The sequence below is a fragment of the Oncorhynchus masou genome, unplaced genomic scaffold, assembly GCF_036934945.1.
Source record: "Oncorhynchus masou masou isolate Uvic2021 unplaced genomic scaffold, UVic_Omas_1.1 unplaced_scaffold_2091, whole genome shotgun sequence".
In the NCBI taxonomy this organism is placed as follows: Eukaryota; Metazoa; Chordata; class Actinopteri; order Salmoniformes; family Salmonidae; genus Oncorhynchus; species Oncorhynchus masou.
The window spans coordinates 25,750-47,358 of record NW_027008572.1 but is presented as its reverse complement, the minus strand read 5'-3'; the positions used below and the strand labels follow the sequence as shown (position 1 = coordinate 47,358).

The window sequence follows — 21,609 nt, the reverse complement described above, 5'->3', positions numbered from 1 at the left end:
CTGACCTCTTCACAGTGCTGAACAGAGCAAACTGACAGCTCTCCGGTCAGCTGTTTCACAGGCAAACTCGGAATAATCATTAAAAAGAACGATTATAAGGAAATTATTAACGGTAGACAATTGGATTCAACGTAGACTATCGAAACGTTGCGAAATTTGCTAGCTTGCTTCGTTTATATCCAGTTTCTTTTCTCTGTCTCTCTCTTCCGCTAGTTAGCACGAATCAGCAAACGTTAGCTAACAAATCTCTTCGAAACCTGCGTCAAACAACTTGTTAGCGTAACTAGGGATTTTTTTTATTTTATTATTGTTATTATATTATATATTTTTTTTTGCTTTTGTTGTGAAGGAAGGACTTTACAATGGGATCCAGAGCATCGACATTACTGAGAGAAGAGGAGATTGAAGAAATCAAAAAGGAGACAGGCTGTGAGTTGACTTCTCCACTTTTACCAAAGCGGGTGTGGGGCCAACGAGCCGTTAATGACAAGCTCTCACTATCTTGTAATATCATAGCACGTTGTTATTTCACATAACTAGTTAAGCTATATATGCAAAAGTATGTTGGCACCCTTTTCAAAATAGTGGATTCGGCTATTTCAGCCACACCCGTTGCTGACAGGTGTATTAAATCGAGCACGCAGCCATAGACAAACATTGGCAGTAGAATGGCCTTACTGAAGAGCTCCCGTCATAGGGTGACACATTCTCATCATGTCAGTTTGTCAAATTTCTTCCCTGCTAGAGCTGCCCCCGGTCAGCTGTAAGTGCTGTTATTGTGAAGTGGGAATGTCAAGGAGCAACACCGAAGTGGTAGGTAACACAATCTCACAGAACTGGACTGCCGAGTGCTGAAGCATGTAGGTCGTTAAAAAAAATAGTCTGTCCTTGGTTTCAACGCTCAATAACAAGTTACAAACTGCCTCTGGAAGCAACTTCAACACAATAACTGTTTGACGAGAGCTTCATGAAATGGGTTTCCATGGTCGAGCAGTCGCACACGAGCCTAAGATCACCACGCTCAATGCCAAGCGTCAGCTGAAGTGGTGTAAAGCTCGCGCCATTGGACTCTGGAGCAGTGGAAACACGCTCTCTGGAGTGATGAATCACGCTTCACCATCTGCCACTCCGACGGACTAATCTGGGTTTGCCCCAATTCATAGTACTAGCTATAAAGTTTGGTGGATGAGGAATAATGGTCTGGGGCTGTTTTTCATGGTTCAGACTTGGCCACTTAGTTCCAGTCAAGGGAAATCTTAATGCTACAGCATACAATGACATTCTAGATTATTCTGTGCAGCCAATATTTTGGAAACAGTTTGAGGAATGCCCTTTCCTGTTTCAGTGCCCGTCCTCACTAATGCCCGTGGTTGAATGGAAGCAAGTCCCCCCTTCCCAGCAGCAATGTTCCTACATCTAGTGGAAAGCCTTCCCAGAAGAGTGGAGGCTGTTATAGCAGCAATGGAGAGACCAACTCCATATTAATGCCTTCCCAGATTTTGGAATGAGATGTTCGACGAGCAGGTGTCCACATACTTTTGTTCATGTAGTGTTATGTATACTGGTGTTGTGGTATGTTATGCCTGGTGGGTTTTAGGTTTCTCTGCTGATCTGTGACTTGAGCAGAGCCATTATTGTTACCAGAGGAAAGCTCTACTAAATCATTACACGCGTGTGTTAGTCCAGTGGATCACGACAATGAAACAAACTACTGACAAAGTATGGACAAGCTACCAATCTCCTTTACATTATCGTAGTCCTGTGTAGAAGTGTTGTTCGTACATTAAGACCTGAGGCCTTTAATAAAAGCATGATCCCAACTATCCCTGTCACTGACATGGTGTGTTTCTTTGCAGTTTCCCACAGCCAGATCACCCGGCTCTACAGTCGCTTCACCAGCTTGGACAAAGGAGAGAACGGCACACTCAGGTACAGACAGCAGCCCCATCACGCAATGCCACTGGGACACGCACACACACACAACAAGCTTGATGAAACACTTCCCAGGGTGCGTTCGTAAATTCACTTTGGCTGTCTACTCCGATTTTCAGAGCACTCTCGCCTGAGTGTGCCAGAGGGCAGAATAACTGATGAATTTAAGAACACTCAACACTGCTGAATATGACCGGTGTCTGTAAACTTTGGCAAAAAAAGCATAAATAAATTGTTGCCAGCAGCAGAGTTACAGTCACCAACGCTCTGGATAACATGAAAACAGCCTAACCAGCTCTGCTAGGGAGAAGTAAAATGTTCCGTGTGAGATGTTCTGTCATTTGTGTCTGGAAGTAGCTGACAAGCTAGCCAACGTTAGCTTGGGTCAGAACGATCGGATCAACCCTTCTCCTTGGCCAGAGCGTCCAGTGTGCACTCTGAACGCTCCGGAGAGCGAAAAGCTCAGAATGTACTGACAGGTGTGTTTCTTCCCACAGCCAGATCAATGCCCAGAGCGCCACTCTGAACGCTCTCTTGCACTTCAGATTGAATTTACGAACACACCCTCAGACTTCCAGCCAAACACTGAAGTCATAGCCATGACATGATAGGCCTACACAGAAAGGAGGACAAGGGAATCTGTGATGTGGGGGGCATTAGTGATGTGGGGGATCCATAGTTGCAATATTATTTTTGGACGATATTAAATCTATTTGACTTGTATCATTTAATATATATATGTATGTGTGTGTGTGTGTTTGTGTGTGTGTGTATGTATGTTGCAACTGTAGGTGGTGTTAGCCAAAACTCAGCTATTTTTAATCCTATAGCTTGTTCTCAGTCATTGTAAATAAAATAGCGGGGCCTTTTATCAGCACTTATTCCTTTATTTTAGTTTTCTTACGCTCTTGTCTCTCTACAGCAGATATAGTGAGGAATATGTTTGGAACATCAAATCACAGTATCGAATCGCAAATTCATATAGAATCAGAATACATGTAGAATCACTGTTCATATAGAATCACACTGTTCATATAGAATCACACTGTTCATATAGAATCACACTGTTCATATAGAATCACACTGTTCATATAGAATCACACTGTTCTTATAGAATCACACTTTCATATAGAATCACACTGTTCATATAGAATCACACTGTTCATATAGAATCACACTGTTCATATAGAATCACACTGTTCATATAGAATCACACTGTTCATATAGAATCACACTGTTCATATAGAATCACACTGTTCATATAGAATCACACTGTTCATATAGAATCTCACTTCATAGAATCACACTGTTCATATAGAATCACACTGTTCATATAGAATCACACTGTTCATATAGAATCACACTGTTCATATAGAATCACACTGTTCATATAGAATCACACTGTTCATATAGATTCTCACTTCATATAGAATCTCACTATTCATGTAGAATCACACTATTCATATAGAATCACACTATTCGTGTAGAATCACACTATTCATATAGAATCTCACTATTCATATAGAATCTCACTATTCGTGTAGAATCTCACTATTCGTATAGACTCAGAATACATGTAGAATCACTGTTCATATAGAATCACACTATTCATGGAGAATCTCACTATTCGTATAGCATCACACATGTGTAGTTAATTTCAAAATAGCACCTAGGTATGGTGATAATATCCTACGGTGAGGTTCCTGGGAATTCCCAGCCCTAGGAGGCATTGTAAATGATTTACAATTCATTTAAATTAGAGCTAATGGTGTTTGTCCACTGGAAAATAGTTGATTTATGCCGATAGCTGCTGTTCTTTACGTTCTATTGGTTATGGAATGTAGTCTCTTCGTTAAGAGAGTATTGAGGATGTGAGACAGCTGTAAGACATTTACTTGACTGTGTTCATGATTGCCCTTCGTCCCCATATCACTTCTCTGTGACCATCAGAGCCAACTTGGCAATGTTGTGTAGGAACACAGTATGCCTCCATGCCAGTGAATATCGCTTAGCTAGGCACGTGACCATTTTCCTTACTTCAAAGTGGCCGTGTAAGTACAGAATGTTCTGAGCTGATGTGATTTTGAAGTTTGTCGCCTCGACCTGGGGTGGCAGGGTAGCCTAGTGGTTAGAGAGTTGGACTAGTAACCAAAAGGTTGCAAGTTCAAATCCCGAGCTGACAAGGTACAAATCTGTCTTTCTGCCCCTGAACAGGCAGTTAACCTACTGTTCCTAGGCTGCCATTGGAAATAAGAATTTGTTCTTAACTGACTTGCCTGGTTAAATAAATGTAAAATAAAAAACCTCTGGTCTGTGAAAACACTACTCCTTTGGTTCAAGAGGCTTCCCAAGATTCATCACTCTTGGCTCGGGCGTTGCCTGCAGTACCCTACTACCCATACTGGTGTGTGTCACTGTGTCTAGAAGAAACAGATTGTTTTGACCGGAGTCTGACAACTCGAACTTCGATATGAACTGCAGCACTTGCGTGCCACAGACCTCACTATGTAGTTCTTTATTTCCACATCTAGTGATGGCGAGTAAGCACGACATTGCTAACAGACGTGGGAGACGGTGTGATTGACCTCTGAGATCTCAATTGCTCGCTGACCTTCAGAGGGAAAACAATCGGTCATTTTTAAATCCCATCACAGTTCAACTCCAGCTCTGTTCTCTCTCTGAGTGGCCGAGGCTCTATAGTTTTCACCCACTATGCAGAAAGAAACCTCCGGGATTCCAGCCACACATTGACCCCATTTATCCAGTCCGTCTATGAAATGATGTTACTACTGACTATTAAGTCGGGTGGGGGGGTCATTTAACCGGGTGTAATACTGAAAAGTAACTGCACCACTTTGTCTGTTTACACACAACAAGTGTGGGTTTTCTATGTCCTCTCAATGAAGCGTCCAGTCTGTATTGGGGTATACAGTGGCGCTGGGCCGGATTTTAAAGCTGGTCCGGTGAATCCAAGGTGACTTGTCTTAATCATTCATCAGTTGACACAACACTACAGCCACGTCAGGTATACAGTGGAGCTAGCATGCAGTCTGTATTGGGGTGTACAGTGGAGCTAGCATGCAGTCTGTATTGGGGTATACAGTGGGGCTAGCATACAGTCTGTATTGGGGTATACAGTGGAGCTAGCGTCCAGTCTGTATTGGGGTATACAGTGGAGCTAGCGTCCAGTCTGTATTGGGGTATACAGTGGAGCTAGCGTCCAGTCTGTATTGGGGTATACAGTGGAGCTAGCGTCCAGTCTGTATTGGGGTATACAGTGGAGCTAGCGCAGTCTGTATTGGGGTATACAGTGGAGCTAGCGTCCAGTCTGTATTGGGGTATACAGTGGAGCTAGCGTCCAGTCTGTATTGGGGTATACAGTGGAGCTAGCGTCCAGTCTGTATTGGGGTATACAGTGGAGCTAGCGTCCAGTCTGTATTGGGGTATACAGTGGAGCTAGCGTCCAGTCTGTATTGGGGTATACAGTGGAGCTAGCGTCCAGTCTGTATTGGGGTATACAGTGGAGCTAGCGTCCAGTCTGTATTGGGGTATACAGTGGAGCTGGCGTCCAGTCTGTATTGGGGTATACAGTGGAGCTGGCGTCCAGTCGGTATTGGGGTATACAGTGGGGCTAGCGTGCAGTTCTGCCCACAAATGGCCACTCCAATACCTTGACTTTGTTGTCCTTAAGCCATTTTGCCACAACTTTGGAAGTATGCTTGGGGTCATTGTCCATTTGGAAGACCCATTTGCGACCAAGCTTTAACTTCCTGACTGATGTCTTGAGATGTTGCTTCAATATATCCACATAATTTCCCTGCCTCATGATGCCATCTATATGAAGAGCACCAGTCCCTCCTGCAGCAGACCACCCCCACAACATGATGCTGCCACCCCGTGCTTCACAGTTGGGATGGTGTTCTTCGGCTTGCAAGCCCCCCCTTTTTTCCTCCAAACATAACGATGGTCATTAAGGCCAAACAGTTCTATTTTTGTTTCATCAGACCAGAGGACATTTCTCCAAAAAGTACAACCTTTGTCCCCATGTGCAGTTGTAAACCGTAGTCTGGCTTTTTTATGGGGGTTTTGGAGCAGTGGCTTCTTCCTTGCTGAGCGGCCTTTCAGGTTATGTCTACAGGACTCGTTTTACTGTGGATATAGATACTTTTGTATCTGTTTCCTCCAGCATCCGCACAAGGTCCTTTGCACTTTTCACACCAAAGTACGTTAATCTCTAGGAGACCGCTCCTTCCTGAGTGGTATGACGGCTGTGTGGTCCCATGGGGTTTATACTTGCGTACTATTGTTTGTAGATGAATGTGGTACCTTCAGGCGTTTGGAAAATGCTCCCAAGGATGAACCAGACTTGTGGAGGTCTACAACAAAAAAATTCTGAGGTCTTGGCTGATTTTTTTTAATTTCCACATGATGTCAAACAGAGGCACTGGGTTTGAATGTAGGCCTTGAAATACATCCAAAGGTACACCTCAAATTGACCTAAGTGAAATGTGATATCATTTCAACAAGACATTGCCCAGAGTGATGTGTGATATCATTTCTACAAGACATTACCCAGAGGGATGTGTGATATCATTTCAACAAGACATTACCCAGAGTGATGTGTGATATCATTTCAACAAGACTTTGCCCAGAGTGATGTGTGATATCATTTCAACAAGACATTGCCCAGAGTGATGTGTGATATCATTTCAACAAGACATTGCCCAGAGTGATGTGTGATATCATTTCAACAAGACATTGCCCAGAGTGATGTGTGATATCATTTCAACAAGACTTTGCCCAGAGTGATGTGTGATATCATTTCAACAAGACATTACCCAGAGTGATGTGTGATATCATTTCAACAAGACATTACCCAGAGTGATGTGTGATATCATTTCAACAAGACATTACCCAGAGTGATGTGTGATATCATTTCAACAAGACATTACCCAGAGTGATGTGTGATATCATTTCAACAAGACATTGCCCAGAGTGCCCAGAGTGATGTGTGATATCATTTCAACAAGACATTACCCAGAGTGATGTGTGATATCATTTCAACAAGACATTACCCAGAGTGATGTGTGATATCATTTCAACAAGACATTACCCAGAGTGATGTGTGATATCATTTCTACAAGACATTACCCAGAGTGATGTGTGATATCATTTCAACAAGACATTGCCCAGAGTGATGTGTGATATCATTTCAACAAGACATTGCCCAGAGTGATGTGTGATATCATTTCAACAAGACATTACCCAGAGTGATGTGTGATATCATTTCAACAAGACATTACCCAGAGTGATGTGTGATATCATTTCAACAAGACTTTGCCCAGAGTGATGTGTGATATCATTTCTACAAGACATTGCCCAGAGTGATGTCAGTATCTCTCCACTCATCTGCTGGTCTTTGATCCATGGTGTGTGATTGGAAGTGGGGTCAAACTCATAGGATGCGTTTTTAAACAGGCAGCCCAATTCTGATATGTTTCACTAATTGATCTTTCGACCAATCCGATCAGCACTGAAAAAGATCAGATGTGATTGGTCAAAAGACCTATTAGTTGGGGGGGTGGGAGATCAGAATTGGGCTGTCTGTGTAAACGCAGCCTTGGGAAAATAGTTCCCTTTGTTGTCGTTGGGTAAATTCTTCCTCTCCTCTCCTGTTTCTGAAGTCGGGAAGATTTCCAACGGATCCCGGAGTTGGCCATCAATCCTCTGGGAGACAGAATCATCAATGCCTTCTTTCCCGAGGGTGAGTAGTATGTTTCCCTGATTTCCTTTAAAGATGCACATAGCTTTGACTCGAGTCACTCACCACACGAACAAACCCATTTAGTAATGTATGTTAAACATACAGTAGACATTCCTTTGTTTGAGTCTACCTTAACATTGTATTTATATTGTAATGCATTTTCTTAAGTTTTTAAGTGCGTAAAACCGGTTGTGCTGGTCTTTGAAATTCACATGAAAGTTTCATGTTTTTTTCGACAACATGCCTTGGATAGACCTAATATCATTACAATCCCAAAACAAACAGCCTCGGATAGACCTAATATCATTACAATCCCAAAACAAACAGCCTTGGATAGACCTAATATCATTACAATCCCAAAACAAACAGCCTCGGATAGACCTAATATCATTACAATCCCAAAACAAACAGCCTTGGATAGACCTAATATCATTACAATCCCAAAACAAACAGCCTCGGATAGACCTAATATCATTACACTCCCAAAACAAACAGCCTCGGATAGACCTAATATCATTACACCCCAAAACAAACAGCCTTGGATAGACCTAATATCATTACAATCCCAAAACAAACAGCCTCGGATAGACCTAATATCATTACAATCCCAAAACAAACAGCCTCGGATAGACCTAATATCATTACAATCCCAAAACGTAGTGTGTAGACAACTTAATTTTAGCTTTTAACAATGTCATGGCCGCAGTCAAATTCCATGTGACCATTTGAGTCACAGTAACTAGGCTTCTCTAAAACGGCGCTCTGATGCTGCTGATGGTCATTGGATAAGCCTAAATGACTTAAATGTAATGTAAATGTAAATGGTCATTAGTAGCCTACCAAGCTTGCTAACGACCAGTCGCTATTGGCCTGGTACTCAGGGCTCTATTGTCCCTCCATCAGGTCCTAATGACCTGGTACTCAGGGCTCTATTGTCCCTCCATCAGGTCCTAATGGACTGGTACCCTCCATCAGGGCACCTGGTACTCAGGGCTTTATTTCCCTCCATCCCTAATCACCTGGTTGCTAATGTCCCTCCGTCAGGTCCTAATCACCTGGTACTCAGGGCTCTATCGTCCCTCCGTCAGGTCCTATGGACTGGTACTCAGAGCTATATTGTCCCTCCATCAGGTCCTAATGACCTGGTACTCAGGGCTTTATTTCCCCTCCATCAGGTTGCTAATGGCCTGGTACTCAGGGCTTTATTTCCCCTCCATCAGGTTGCTAATGGCCTGGTACTCAGGGCTCTATTGTCCCTCCATCAGGTCCTAATTGACCTGGTACTCAGAGCTCTATCGTCCCTCCGTCAGGTCCTAATCACCTGGTACTCAGGGCTCTATTGTCCCTCCAGGTCCTAATGGCCTGGTACTCAGGGCTCTATTCCCTGTTCAAAGGCACTTTCAAAGGCATCTTTTGTCTTGTCCATTTAAACTCTACATGGCACACATACACAATCCATGTCTCAATTGTCTCAAGGCTTAAACAATATCAGTTAACCCGTCTCCTTCCCTTCATTCTACACTGAATTGAAGTGGATTTAACACTTGACATCAATAAGGGATTGTAGCATTCACCTGGTCAGTGTATAGCCTAAGGTTTCTATCATAACTAGTGTTGTATAATCAACTGTAATTTAACCCTATTATAGGAGGACCAGTTTCAAATCCTGTCTTTGTTAATTGCTCAACATGGAATTGATGCGTTTGCACACTCCCCTCGGAAATCTATTTTTATTCAGTTGTGATCACTTGTATTGTAAATACTATAAAATAATACCACGGTAAGTCCAAGCAGATAGTGTCTGCTAAATGACCGCTGCTAAACAGCCCTAGTCATGTGGGCCACAATGAATAGCCTGGTATTAGAAGGTTGCGTTGGTTAAATAAAGGTAAAAAAAAATAATAATTATACATTTTAAAAATTGCCTTTTTTTAACCAGGCAAGTCAGTTAAAAAAAAATTCTTATTTACAATGACGGCCTAGGAACAGTGGGTTAACTGCCTGTTCAGTCTAAGGTGTCATGACCAATCATGTGAATTACCTGTTTTGCTGTGTGTCTATTCAGCAAATTATACAGCTTAAAAATAGAAATATCCTATGTCTCAATGAAGGCTCTTCTGGTCAGGTTGATGTAATTGTTGTTGTCCCGGCTGTGTGTTTTTTTTTTTTTTGCTCAGGGAGGACCAGGTGAACTTCAGGGGCTTCATGAGAACCTTGGCTCACTTCCGACCTATAGAAGACAACGAGAAGAACAAGGACCCCACTGCCTCTGAACCTCTCAACAGCAGGACCAATAAGCTGCTCTGTAAGTCTAATCAGAGGGTGGGGTCCTAGCCCGAGTCCCAGATCTGTTTGTGCCGTCTTGACAATAAATGATGAGTGACAAGGAGTCAAGACAGCACAAACAGAACTGCGACCCAGGCCAGATCAGTTGACAATTTCCTATAGAGTACTAAACCCTGTTAAAAAAAGAAACGTCCGCTCACTGTCAACTGCGTTTATTTTCAGCAAACTTGTAATGTGTAAATATTTATATGAACATGACAAGATTCAACAACTGAGACATAAACTGAACAAGTTCCGTAGTCATGTGACTAACAGGAAATGGAATAATGTGTTCCTGAACCAAGGGGGGGGTCAAAATCAAAAGTAACAGTCAGTATCTGGTGTGGCCACCAGCTGCATTAAGTACTGCAGTGCGTCTCCTCTTCATGGACTGCACCAGGTTTGCCTGTTATTGCTGTGAGATGTTACCTCACTCTTCCACCAATCAAGTTCCCAGACATTTCTGGGGGGGGCAAGCCCTCACCCTCCGATCCAACAGGTACCAGACGTGCTCAATGGGATTAAGATCCGGGCTCTTCGCTGGCCTTGGCAGAACACTGACATTCCTATCTTGCAGGAAATCACACACAGAATGAGCAGTATGGCTGGTGGCATTGTCATGCTGGAGGGTCATGTCAGGATGAGCCTACAGGAAGGGTACCACATGAGGGAGGAGGATGTCTTCCCTGTAACGCACCTCGTTGAGATTGCCTGCAATGACAACCAGCTCAGTCCGATGATGCTGTGATACACCGCCCCAGACCATGACAGACCCTCCATCTCCAAATCGATCCCGCTCCAGAGTACAGGCCTCGGTGTAACGCTCATTCCTTTGACAATAAACATGAATCCGACCATCACGCCTGGCGAGACAAAACCGTGACTCGCCAGTGAAGAGCACTTTATGTCAGTCCTGTCGGTGGGTTTGTACCCATAGCCAACGTTGTTGCGGTGATGTCTGGTGAGGACCTGCCTTACAACAGGCCTACAAGCCCTCAGTCCAGCCTCTCTCAGCATATTGCGGACAGTCTGAGCACTGATGGAAGGATTGTGCGTTCCTGGTGTACCTTCAACAGTTGTTGTTGCCATCCTGTACCTGTCCCGCAGGTGTGGTGATCGGATGTACCGATCCTGTGCAGGTGTTGTTACACATGATCTGCCACTGCGAGGACGATCAGCTGTCCGTCCGGTCTCCCTGTAGTGCTGTCTTAGGCGTCTCACAGTACGGACATGGCAATTTATTGCCCTGGCCGCATCTGCAGTCCTCATGTCTCCTTACAGCATGCCTAAGGCACGTTCACACAGATGAGCAGGGACCCTGGGCATCTTTCTTTTGGTGTTTTTCAGAGTCAGTAGAAAGGCCTCTTTAGTGTCCCAAGTTTTCATAACTGTGACCTTAATTGCCACCGTCTGTAAGCTGTTAGTGTCTTAACGACCGTTCCACAGGTGCGTGTTCATTAATTGTTTATGGTTCATAAATAGTGTTTATAGTACAGTGTTTTATGGTTCATGGAAAATGGTGTTTAAACCCTTTACAATGAAGATCTGTGAAGTTATTTTAGATTTTTACGAATTACCTTTGAAAGACAGGGTCCTGAAAAGGGGACATTTCTTTTTTTGCTGAATACTATATACCAACAGCCTATTGGTTAACTGTACTATAGAATACTATATACCAACAGCCTATTGGTTAACTGTACTATAGAATACTATATACCAACAGCCTATTGGTTAACTGTACTATAGAATACTATATACCAACAGCCTATTGGTTAACTGTACTATAGAATACTATATACCAACAGCCTATTGGTTAACTGTACTATAGAATACTATATACCAACAGCCTGTTGGTTAACTGTAACTATATAGAATACTATATACCAACAGCCTGTTGGTTAACTGTACTATAGAATACTATATACCAACAGCCTATTGGTTAACTGTACTATAGAATACTATATACCAACAGCCTATTGGTTAACTGTACTATAGAATACTATATACCAACAGCCTATTGGTTAACTGTACTATAGAATACTATATACCAACAGCCTATTGGTTAACTGTACTATAGAATACTATATACCAACAGCCTGTTGGTTAACTGTACTATAGAATACTATATACCAACAGCCTGTTGGTTAACTGTACTATAGAATACTATATACCAACAGCCTGTTGGTTAACTGTACTATAGAATACTATATACCAACAGCCTGTTGGTTAACTGTACTATAGAATAACTATATACCAACAGCCTGTTGGTTAACTGTACTATAGAATACTATATACCAACAGCCTGTTGGTTAACTGTACTATAGAATACTATATACCAACAGCCTGTTGGTTAACTGTACTATAGAATACTATATACCAACAGCCTGTTGGTTAACTGTACTATAGAATACTATATACCAACAGCCTGTTGGTTAACTGTACTATAGAATACTATATACCAACAGCCTGTTGGTTAACTGTACTATAGAATACTATATACCAACAGCCTGTTGGTTAACTGTACTATAGAATACTATATACCAACAGCCTATTGGTTAACTGTACTATAGAATACTATATACCAACAGCCTGTTGGTTAACTGTACTATAGAATACTATATACCAACAGCCTGTTGGTTAACTGTACTATAGAATACTATATACCAACAGGCTGTTGGTTGGTTAACTGTACTATAGAATACTATATACCAACAGCCTGTACTATAGATTGGTTAACTGACTTAAATGAATATACTGTATATAGCAACAGCCTATTGGTTAAACTGCCTATTGGTTAACTGTACTATAGAATACTATATACCAACAGCCTATTGGTTAACTGTACTATAGAATACTATATACCAACAGCCTATTGGTTAACTGTACTATAGAATACTATATACCAACAGCCTGATTGGATAACTACTATAGAATACTATATACCAACAGGCTCGAACTGTATTTGAATACTCCAAAAGCCCTTTTCTCCTGTCTCTCGTTCTCCCTCCCCCTCCCCCCTTCCAGTTGCTTTCCAGCTGTACGACCTGGACAGAGATGATAAGATCTCCCGTGACGAGCTGCTACAGGTGAGAATAGAGTCGGGGTTAAAATTACACACTCTTGTGGTTCCCCCACTAGAAATCTTTGTTTTTTTTTTAGAATACTATATACCAACAGGGTTAATCTACTTGATGCCAGACCTCAACACCATATTCTCATTCAATAAAATCAGGACTTGAATGTTGTGGAGTAGTTTGATGTTAAGAGTTTGCATCAAGGGGGACCAGGTATCTGTTCCCCCTGATGAAGAAATGACCCTAGAGCTGAATAGCAAGATCTTAGGCAGAGAGAGAATTGTCCTTCGGATTGTTCCTCGTGTCAGTATGTAATTTGAGCCTATTGAAGTTAACACCAAGACGGACAAGGAGGAAAAGATTTATTTGTCAGGAGCCCTGCTGCTCAGCACATACTTACGGGAATTTCCAAGTGTTTTTGGCATTGAGAAGGAGAGGGAATTTGCCCTGGACAGTAAACAATTGTGCCAATTTCCAACCCGAACTAAATGTTGTTTTCGTCATACTACATTGTCCCCATTCTAGCTCCCTCTCCTCCTGTCTCTCCTCTCCCCCCCCTCCCTCTCCTCCTGTCTCTCCTCTTCTTCCCCCTCCCTCCCTCTCTTAGAATCCTGTCTCTCCTCTGTCTTCCCCTTCTCCCTCTCCTCCTGTCCCCATCTAACTCTCTCCTCCTGTCTATCCCCCCCCTCCCTCTCCTCCTGTCTCTCCTCTTCTTCCCCCTCTCCTCCTGTCTCTCCTCTTCTCCCCCCTCTCCTCCTGTCTCTCCTCTTCTCCCCCCCCCCCCTCTAACTAAATGTTGTTTTCGTCATACTACATTGTCCCCATTCTAGCTCCTGTTTATTCCATGTCAGGGCACTGCACAGCCAATATGACACCTGGGGTGTTTTTACTCTGAACCAAACAGAGGAAACCAGGACGGGACCTACCTGAATTTGTCCAATAAACTTTTAAACTAAATAAATACACCCCTGCTCTTCTCTGTGTGACTGGTCTGGGATTATGACCTACAATCACTGTAATCTCCGGGTTCAATGACTCAGTGAAAACCGATCTCTTGTTTTGCAAACAACATTGCTGCCTGACGTTCTTCGTGACGCCATTGAACGTGCCTTTTCTAGAGCTTATCAACACAGGAACTTCAAGCCTGAATCATTTTCTGCACCCTTCATGTTACCAGCACAATGAAGTATATAATATATATATATATATATATTTTTTTTTTTCTCACTTATACTCATTATTTGTCATTTTATGTATAGTACATTTAGGATGTCCTCTTGTACTTTACAACTCTGCTGTTAAGACTTGGAGAAAACGGTCAACTTTAGACCCTAGGGAACATTGGTGTGAACGTGATTTATTCCAGGTTCTGAGGATGATGGTTGGTGTGAACGTGATTTATTCCAGGTTCTGAGGATGATGGTTGGTGTGAACAAGATTTTATTCCAGGTTCTGAGGATGATGGTTGGTGTGAACGGGATTTATTCCAGGTTCTTAGAATGATGGTTGGTGTGAACGTGATTTATTCCAGGTTCTTAGGATGATGGTTGGTGTGACGTGATTTATTCCAGGTTCTTAGGATTTATTCCAGGTTGGTTGGTGTGAACGGGATTTATTCCAGGTTCTTAGAATGATGGTTGGTGTGAACGTGATTTATTCCAGGTTCTGAATGATGGTTGGTGTGAACGATTCCAGGTTCTTAGGATGATGGTTGGTGTGAACGTGATTTATTCCAGGTTCTGAGGATGATGGTTGGTGTGAACGGGATTTATTCCAGGTTCTTAGGATGATGGTTGGTGTGAACGGGATTTATTCCAGGTTCTTAGGATGATGGTTGGTGTGAACGGGATTTATTCCAGGTTCTGAGGATGATGGTTGGTGTGAACGTGATTTATTCCAGGTTCTGAGGATGATGGTTGGTGTGAACGTGATTTATTCCAGGTTCTCAGGATGATGGTTGCTGTGAACGTGATTTATTCCAGGTTCTTAGAATGATGGTTGGTGTGAACGTGATTTATTCCAGGTTCTGAGGATGATGGTTGGTGTGAACATCTCTGACGAGCAGCTGGGCAGCATCGCTGATAGAACCATCCAGGAGGCCGACCAGAACGGAGACAACTCCATTTCCTTTAATGAGTTCATCAAGGTTGGAAACTTACAACATATTTATGTTTGGGCCGGGGGTCATGACCTAACACTAACCTAGAACATACATTCTGTTGTCAGTTCTACAGGACTGACTTTGTAGCAGTGTGTGAGCCAAGTCCGTTGATATTTGTTCAGTTTGTGTGTTCAGTCCCCTTGACTTTTTCCACAGCCTTATTCCTAAAATTGATGAAATTGTTTTTTCCCCTCATCAATCTACACACAATACCCCATAATTACAAAGCAAAAACAAGTTGTTGTTTTGGGGGGGGGGTAAAAATGGAAACATCCCATTTCCATAAACATTCAGACCCTTTACTCAGTACTTTGTTGAAGCACCATAGGTAGCGATTACAGCCTCCAGTTTTCTTGGGTATGACGCTACCTGCTTGGCACACCTGTATTTGGGGAGTGTCTCCACGTTCTTCTCTGCAGATTCTCAAGCTCTGTCAGGTTGGATGGGGAGCGTCGCTGCACAGCTATTTTCAGGTCGGTTTCAAGTCCAGGCTCTGGCTGAGCCACTCTAGGACATTCAGTGACTTGTCCCGAAGCCACTACTGCATTTTGGCTGTGTGCTTAGGGTCGTTGTCCTGTTGAAAGGTGAACCTTCATCCCAGTCTGAGGTCCTGAGTGCACTGGATCCTTGGTTTTCATCAAGGATCTCTCTGTACTTTGCTCCGTTTATCTTCCCCTCGATCCTGACTAATCTCCCAGTCCCTGCAGCTGAAAAACAAACCCACAGCTTGACGCTGCCACCACCATGCTTCACCATAGGGATGGTGCAAGGTTTCCTCCAGACGTGACGCTTGGCATTCAGGCCAAAGAGTTCAATCATGGTTTCATCAGATCAGAGAATCTTGTTTCTCATGGTCTGAGAGTTCTTTAGGTGCTTTTTGGCGAACACCAAGCAGGCTGTAATGGAGGCCACTTCTCAGTAAAAGGCACGTCTGGCCAATCTACCATGAAGGTCTGATTGGTGGAGAGCTGCAGAGATGGTTGTCCTTCTGGAAGGTTCTCCCATCTCCTTCCAGACACTGGAGCTCTGTCAGTGACCATCGGGTTCTTGGTCACCTCCCTGACCAAGGCCCTTCTCCCCTGATTGCTCAGTTTGACCAGGCGGCCAGCTCAAGGAAGTTTGGTGGTTCCGAACTTCCATTTAAGAATAATGGAGGCCACTGTTCTTGGGGACTTTCAATGCTGCAACATGTATGGAGTTCCGGCGCCGACAGAGATGGCCGCCTCGCTTCGCGTTCCTAGGAAACAATGCAGTTTTTGTTTTTTTACGTGTTATTTCTTACATTAGTACCCCAGGTCATCTTAGGTTTCATTACATACAGTCGAGAAGAACTACTGTATATAAGATCAGCGTCAACTCACCATCAGTACGACCAAGAATATGTTTTTCGCGACGCGGATCCTGTGTTCTGCCTTACAAACAGGACAACGGAATGGATCGCATGCAGCGACCCAAAAAAACGACTCAGAAAAAGAGGGAAACGTGGCGGTCTTCTGGTCAGACTACGGAGACAGGCACATCGTGCCCCACTTCCTAGCATTCTTCTTGCCAATGTCCAGTCTCTTGACAACAAGGTTGATGAAATTCGAGCAAGGGTAGCATTCCAGAGGGACATCAGAGACTGTAACGTTCTGTGCTTCACGGAAACATGGCTCACTGGAGAGACGCTATCCGAAGCGGTGCAGCCAACGGGTTTCTCCACGCATCGCGCCGACAGAAACAAACACCTTTCTGGTAAGAAGAGGGGTGGGGGTGTATGCCTTATGGCTAACGAGGCATGGTGCGATGAAAGAAACATACAGGAACTCAAATCCTTCTGTTCACCTGATTTAGAATTCCTCACAATCAAATGTAGACCGCATTATCTACCAAGAGAATTCTCTTCGATTATAATCACAGCCGTATATATCCCCCCCCAAGCAGACACATCGATGGCTCTGAACGAACTTTATTTAACTCTTTGCAAACTGGAAACCATTTATCCGGAGGCTGCATTCATTGCTGTTGGGGATTTTAACAAGGCTAATCTGAAAACAAGACTCCCTAAATTGTATCAGCATATCGATTGCGCAACCAGGGGCGGAAAAACCTTGGATCACTGTTACTCTAACTTCCGCGACGCATATAAAGCCCTGCCCCGCCCCCCTTTCGGAAAAGCTGACCACGACTCCATTTTGCTGATACCTGCCTACAGACAAAAGCTAAAAAAAGAAGCTCCCACGCTGAGGTCTGTCCAACGCTGGTCCGACCAAGCTGACTCCACACTCCAAGACTGCTTCCATCACGTGGACTGGGACATGTTTCGTATTGCGTCAGATAACAACATTGATGAATACGCTGATTCGGTGTGCGAGTTCATTAGAACGTGCGTTGAAGATGTCGTTCCCATAGCAACGATTAAAACATTCCCTAACCAGAAACCTTGGATTGATGGCAGCATTCGCGTGAAACTGAAAGCGCGAACCACTGCTTTCAATCAGGGCAAGGTGTCTGGTAACATGACTGAATACAAACAATGCATCTATTCCCTCCGTAAGGCTATCAAACAAGCTAAGCGTCAGTACAGAGACAAAGTAGAATCCCAATTCAACGGCTCAGACACGAGGCATGTGGCAGGGTCTACAGTCAATCACGGACTACAGGAAGAAATCCAGCCCAGTCACGGACCAGGATGTCTTGCTCCCAGGCAGACTAAATAACTTTTTTGCCCGCTTTGAGGACAATACAGTGCCACTGACACTGCCTGCAACGGAAAAATGCGGTCTCTCCTTCACTGCAGCCGAGGTGAGTAAAACATTTAAACGTGTTAACCCTCGCAAGGCTGCAGGCCCAGACGGCATCCCCAGCCGCGCCCTCAGAGCATGCGCAGACCAGCTGGCTGGTGTGTTTACGGACATATTCAATCAATCCCTATACCAGTCTGCTGTTCCCACATGCTTCAAGAGGGCCACCATTGTTCCTGTTCCCAAGAAAGCTAAGGTAACTGAGCTAAACGACTACCGCCCCGTAGCACTCACTTCCGTCATCATGAAGTGCTTTGAGAGACTAGTCAAGGACCATATCACCTCCACCCTACCTGACACCCTAGACCCACTCCAATTTGCTTACCGCTCAAATAGGTCCACAGACGATGCAATCTCAACCACACTGCACACTGCCCTAACCCATCTGGACAAGAGGAATACCTATGTGAGAATGCTGTTCATCGACTACAGCTCGGCATTCAACACCATAGTACCCTCCAAGCTCGTCATCAAGCTCGAGACCCTGGGTCTCGACCCCGCCCTGTGCAACTGGGTACTGGACTTCCTGACGGGCCGCCCCCAGGTGGTGAGGGTAGGTAACAACATCTCCTCCCCGCTGATCCTCAACACTGGGGCCCCACAAGGGTGCGTTCTGAGCCCTCTCCTGTACTCCCTGTTCACCCACGACTGCGTGGCCACGCACGCCTCCACCTCAATCATCAAGTTTGCGGACGACACAACAGTGGTAGGCTTGATTACCAACAACAACGAGACGGCCTACAGGGAGGAGGTGAGGGCCCTCTGAGTGTGGTGTCAGGAAAATAACCTCACACTCCACGTCAACAAAACTAAGGAGATGTATTGTGGACTTCAGGAAACAGCAGAGGGAACACCCCCCTATCCACATCGATGGAACAGTAGTGGAGAGAGTAGCAAGTTTTAAGTTCCTCGGCATGCACATCACAGACATACTGAATTGGTCCACCGACACAGACAGCATTGTGAAGAAGGCTCAGCAGCGCCTCTTCAACCTCAGGAGGCTGAAGAAATTCGGCTTGTCACCAAAAGCACTCACAAACTTCTACAGATGCACAATCGAGAGCATCCTGGCGGGCTGTATCACCGCCTGGTACGGCAACTGCTCCGCCCTCAACCGTAAGGCTCTCCAGAGGGTAGTGAGGTCTGCACAACGCATCACCGGGGGCAAACTACCTGCCCTCCAGGACACCTACACCACCCGATGTTACAGGAAGGCCATAAAGATCATCAAGGACATCAACCACCCGAGCCACTGCCTGTTCACCCCGCTATCATCCAGAAGGCGAGGTCAGTACAGGTGCATCAAAGCTGGGACCGAGAGACTGAAAAACAGCTTCTATCTCAAGGCCATCAGACTGTTAAACAGCCACCACTAACATTGAGTGGCTGCTGCCAACACACTGACACTGACTCAACTCCAGCCACTTTAATAATGGGAATTGATGGGAAATGATGTAAATATATCACTAGCCACTTTAAACAATGCTACCTTATATAATGTTACTTACCCTACATTATTCATCTCATATGCATACGTATATACTGTACTCTATCATCATCGATCTGCATCCTTATGTAATACATGTATCACTAGCCACTTTAACTATGCCACTTTGTTTACATACTCATCTCATATGTATATACTGTACTCGATACCATCTACTGTATCTTGCCTATGCTGCTCTGTACCATCACTCATTCATATATCCTTATGTACATATTCTTTATCCCCTTACACTGTGTATAAGACAGTAGTTTAGGAATTGTTAGTTAGATTACTTGTTGGTTATTACTGCATTGTCGGAACTAGAAGCACAAGCATTTCGCTACACTCGCATTAACATCTGCTAACCATGTGTATGTGACAAATAAAATTTGATTTGATTTAATGTTTTGGTACCCTTCCCCAGATCTGTGCCTCAACACAATCCTGTCTCTGACCTCTACGGACAATTCTGAGGACAATTTTGACCTCATGGCTTGGTGTCTGCTTTAACATGTACAGTCAACTGTAATGTAATGTTGACGGCCAATGTAATGTCGACGGCCAATGTAATGTTGACAGTTATGTATCATGATTGCTAATGTAATGTAATGTCGACGGCCAATGTAATGTTGACGGTTATGTATTATGATTGCTAGTGTAACGTAATGTTGACGGCCAATGTAATGTTGACGGATACCGATGTTGTTCCCTTCCTCCTCATGTATCATGATTGGTAATGTTAATGTAATGTTGACGGTTATGTATTATGATTGCTAGTGTAAGGTTCTGTAATGTTGACGAAGATGTAATGTTGACGGCCAATGTAATGTTGATCCTCCACCATACAGTACGGCTAATGTAACGTCTGGTAATGTACTAGCCCCTCCCTCTCTGTAATAAATTAGAATCGCCGTGACTTGCCAAGGACATTGACATATACCCAGAGTTTGACTTGGTGAAAGGCTGCTGCCAGCAGCAGACAGGAGAGCCAACTAATAGCATGTTGTTGAGGATACCGACTGAGGCTGTTCCCTTCCTCCTCAGGTTCTGGAGAAGGTAGATGTTGAACAGAAGATGAGCATCCGCTTCCTGCACTGAGACACCGATTGGTTGCACTTCCTGACAGGACTGTCTCTCTGATTGGCTGGATCTTTTACTACCACCACCATGCCCGCTGGAACAAGACCGAAGCTGTGTCTCCCTCTCTGTCTCCTCCTCCACCATACAGTACTAGCCCCTCCCTCTCTGTCTCCTCCTCCACCATACAGTACTAGCCCCTCCCTCTCTGTCTCCTCCTCCACCATACAGTACTAGCCCCTCCCTCTCTCTGTCTCCTCCTCCACCATACAGTACTAGCCCCTCCCTCTCTCTGTCTCCTCCTCCACCATACAGTACTAGCCCCTCCCTCTCTGTCTCCTCCTCCACCATACAGTACTAGCCCCTCCCTCTCTGTCTCCTCCTCCACCATACAGTACTAGCCCCTCCCTCTCTGTCTCCTCCTCCACCATACAGTACTAGCCCTGTCTCCTCTCTCTGTCCCCTCCTCCACCATACAGTACTAGCCCCTCCCTCTCTGTCTCCTCCTCCACCATACAGTACTAGCCCCTCCCTCTCTGTCCCCTCCTCCACCATACAGTACTAGCCCCTCCCTCTCTGTCCCCTCCTCCACCATACAGTACTAGCCCCTCCCTCTCTGTCTCCTCCTCCACCATACAGTACTAGCCCCTCCCTCTGTCTCCTCCTCCACCATACAGTACTAGCCCCTCCCTCTCTGTCTCCTCCTCCACCATACAGTACTAGCCCCTCCCTCTCTGTCTCCTCCTCCACCATACAGTACTAGCCCCTCCCTCTCTGTCTCCTCCTCCACCATACAGTACTAGCCCCTCCCTCTCTGTCTCCTCCTCCACCATACAGTACTAGCCCCTCCCTCTCTGTCTCCTCCTCCACCATACAGTACTAGCCCCTCCCTCTCTGTCTCCTCCTCCACCATACAGTACTAGCCCCTCCCTCTCTGTCTCCTCCTCCACCATACAGTACTAGCCCCTCCCTCTCTGTCTCCTCCTCCACCATACAGTACTAGCCCC

At 44.5% G+C, this 21,609-nt stretch overlaps 1 protein-coding gene across 1 annotated transcript; it reads left to right on the top strand.

Annotated features, from left to right (window-relative positions):
* On the top strand, positions 1-21,046 carry LOC135532893 (calcineurin B homologous protein 1-like). The gene is made up of 7 exons (XM_064960321.1): positions 1-429; positions 1,857-1,929; positions 7,617-7,697; positions 9,874-10,001; positions 13,046-13,107; positions 15,119-15,241; positions 20,570-21,046. The coding sequence occupies exons 1-7, from the start codon at positions 363-365 to the stop codon at positions 20,621-20,623; spliced, it is 588 nt and encodes a 195-aa protein (XP_064816393.1). The 5' UTR covers positions 1-362; the 3' UTR covers positions 20,624-21,046.
* The last annotated feature ends 563 nt before the right edge of the window (positions 21,047-21,609 follow it).